At 52.5% G+C, this 1710-nt stretch overlaps 1 protein-coding gene across 1 annotated transcript; it reads right to left on the bottom strand.

The window, feature by feature from the left end:
* Positions 1 to 4: 4 nt before the first annotated feature.
* On the bottom strand, positions 5 to 1477 carry LOC112617765 (ubiquitin carboxyl-terminal hydrolase 17; the record flags this gene model as incomplete). Its single annotated transcript, XM_025374462.1, has 1 exon — positions 5 to 1477. A coding segment is annotated over exon 1 (1473 nt), but the record flags the coding sequence as incomplete, so codon positions are not given.
* Between the last annotated feature and the right edge of the window lie 233 nt (positions 1478 to 1710).

Below are 1710 nucleotides of genomic sequence, written 5' to 3'. Positions count from 1 at the left end.
GGTTCCTTGAAGAGAGGTTCAGCAGGGAGCTTTGCTGTTCAGGATGATGGTTGCTCATCCCACTCTTGTATTTTGATGGATGAATCACAAGCACGTTGGGAGGCAGGGTACATTCGACTTTTCTGACACTGAAGTCAGGCTTGGTTTTGTTTTGCTCTTGGAGGAGCTTCCAGTGGTCTAAGGTGCTTTCCTGAGTGGCTCTTTCCACCAAGTGCTCCTCCAAGTCGGGTACCTGGAGGCAGGGTTCTCTGTGGAGGTCTCCTTGCGTTGCTCGCCTGTCTTTGTGTTCAGCGCCAAGGGCTCCTGGTTCCCTGCCTACTGACACACTCTCACTGCATCTTTCCAGTTCACTCTTCTGGATGTAAAAGAGGACATAGGCCTGTTGACTCAGGACAGAGGCGATGCTACAGGCAGTGACCTCGGCGTCATCCATTTTATACCACTGGCCTCCTGGAGCTTTGACGTAAGAGAGGTAATGTCCGTTGTGACAACTCCACCCAGCGTGGACCAGCACAGCATAGAGGACATAGACAAGAGGTCCTGTGTTCTGCTGAGACATGTATGGCTGTATGTCAAGGCACTCAGGGTATTGCACATTCTTAGCAAGTTTGTTGCCTGTGACGTCGGAGAATCTCTTCAATACAAGGATGAGGACCTTGGCAGAAGTGTGTAGAGTGAACGTCTTGGAGGCAGGCGCCTTCTGGAGACAAAGACCACAATGATAGGCATTCTCTCCATTGAGTTCTTCGGGCTTCACCACCTGTTCCAAAGCTTGCTTCACACTCTGAGCTGCCTGGATATCCAGGGCGATGTCCAGGTAAGGGTCAAATGTGTCCGAAACGCCCTGGCAGTGGAGACACTTGATTTGAGATCTCCAGCAGCCTCCAAATATCTGGTGGATGAGGGTGGTGTCCTCAGAGTCATGATCTACCTGCTTGTGCCCGGGAAGGCATGCCTTTTTCATGGCATCCACAATGAACATCAGAAATTCATGGGCATCTTCCTGCTTGCCTCTATGGAAGCCAGCTGCCAATGCCTGTGAGGGCTGGATGACGTGGCCAGGACAGTGGAGGGCCCATGTGATGTGAGCTTCCATCGTACACAGCATACAGCACTTGTGACGATGACCAAGTTGAGAGTGCTCCTGGGACAGCATGTAGTTGGCAAGGGGTGGTGTGTATGTCAGGCACTGCAGGGAAGCATTCATGTAGCAAGTATTTCCCATATTCTGGAGCCCAGCCCCCACCGCAGCAGGTCTCCTGCTACTGAGAGGAACCTTCTCCCCAGGGGCAGGCTGTCTTGCCACAGGAGCCAAACCATCATAGAGGTTGACATGGGTCTCAGATGACAGTGGTGACTTCTCAGGTAGAGAAGTCCGCTGGATTTCAGCAAAAGCTGCATCTGGCCGAGAAGATGTGAGTTTTGAAAAGTGGTCGAACTGCCACTCACCTCCCAAGTGGAGTGAATCGGCCTCCATGTCGCCAGGAGCAAGGATCACGAGCTTTCTCTGCTGGGACCGCACGTTGCAGAAAGACGCTATCTCTTCCGAGAGAGTCTTCAAATGACGCGCCATCTGGCCGCATCAGCCCTTATATAACTCACCCCCGCCTACCGCGAACACCCCACCCACCCATCAGGTACGCGATCCACCAATCAAATATCAGCACCTAATTAAGGCATGAGTCCTAGGGTGTGTCCCCTTGTATTCCC

The sequence above is a fragment of the Theropithecus gelada genome, unplaced genomic scaffold, assembly GCF_003255815.1.
Source record: "Theropithecus gelada isolate Dixy unplaced genomic scaffold, Tgel_1.0 HiC_scaffold_4086, whole genome shotgun sequence".
NCBI classification, from domain to species: Eukaryota; Metazoa; Chordata; class Mammalia; order Primates; family Cercopithecidae; genus Theropithecus; species Theropithecus gelada.
This window is presented reverse-complemented; position numbering and strand designations above follow the sequence as displayed.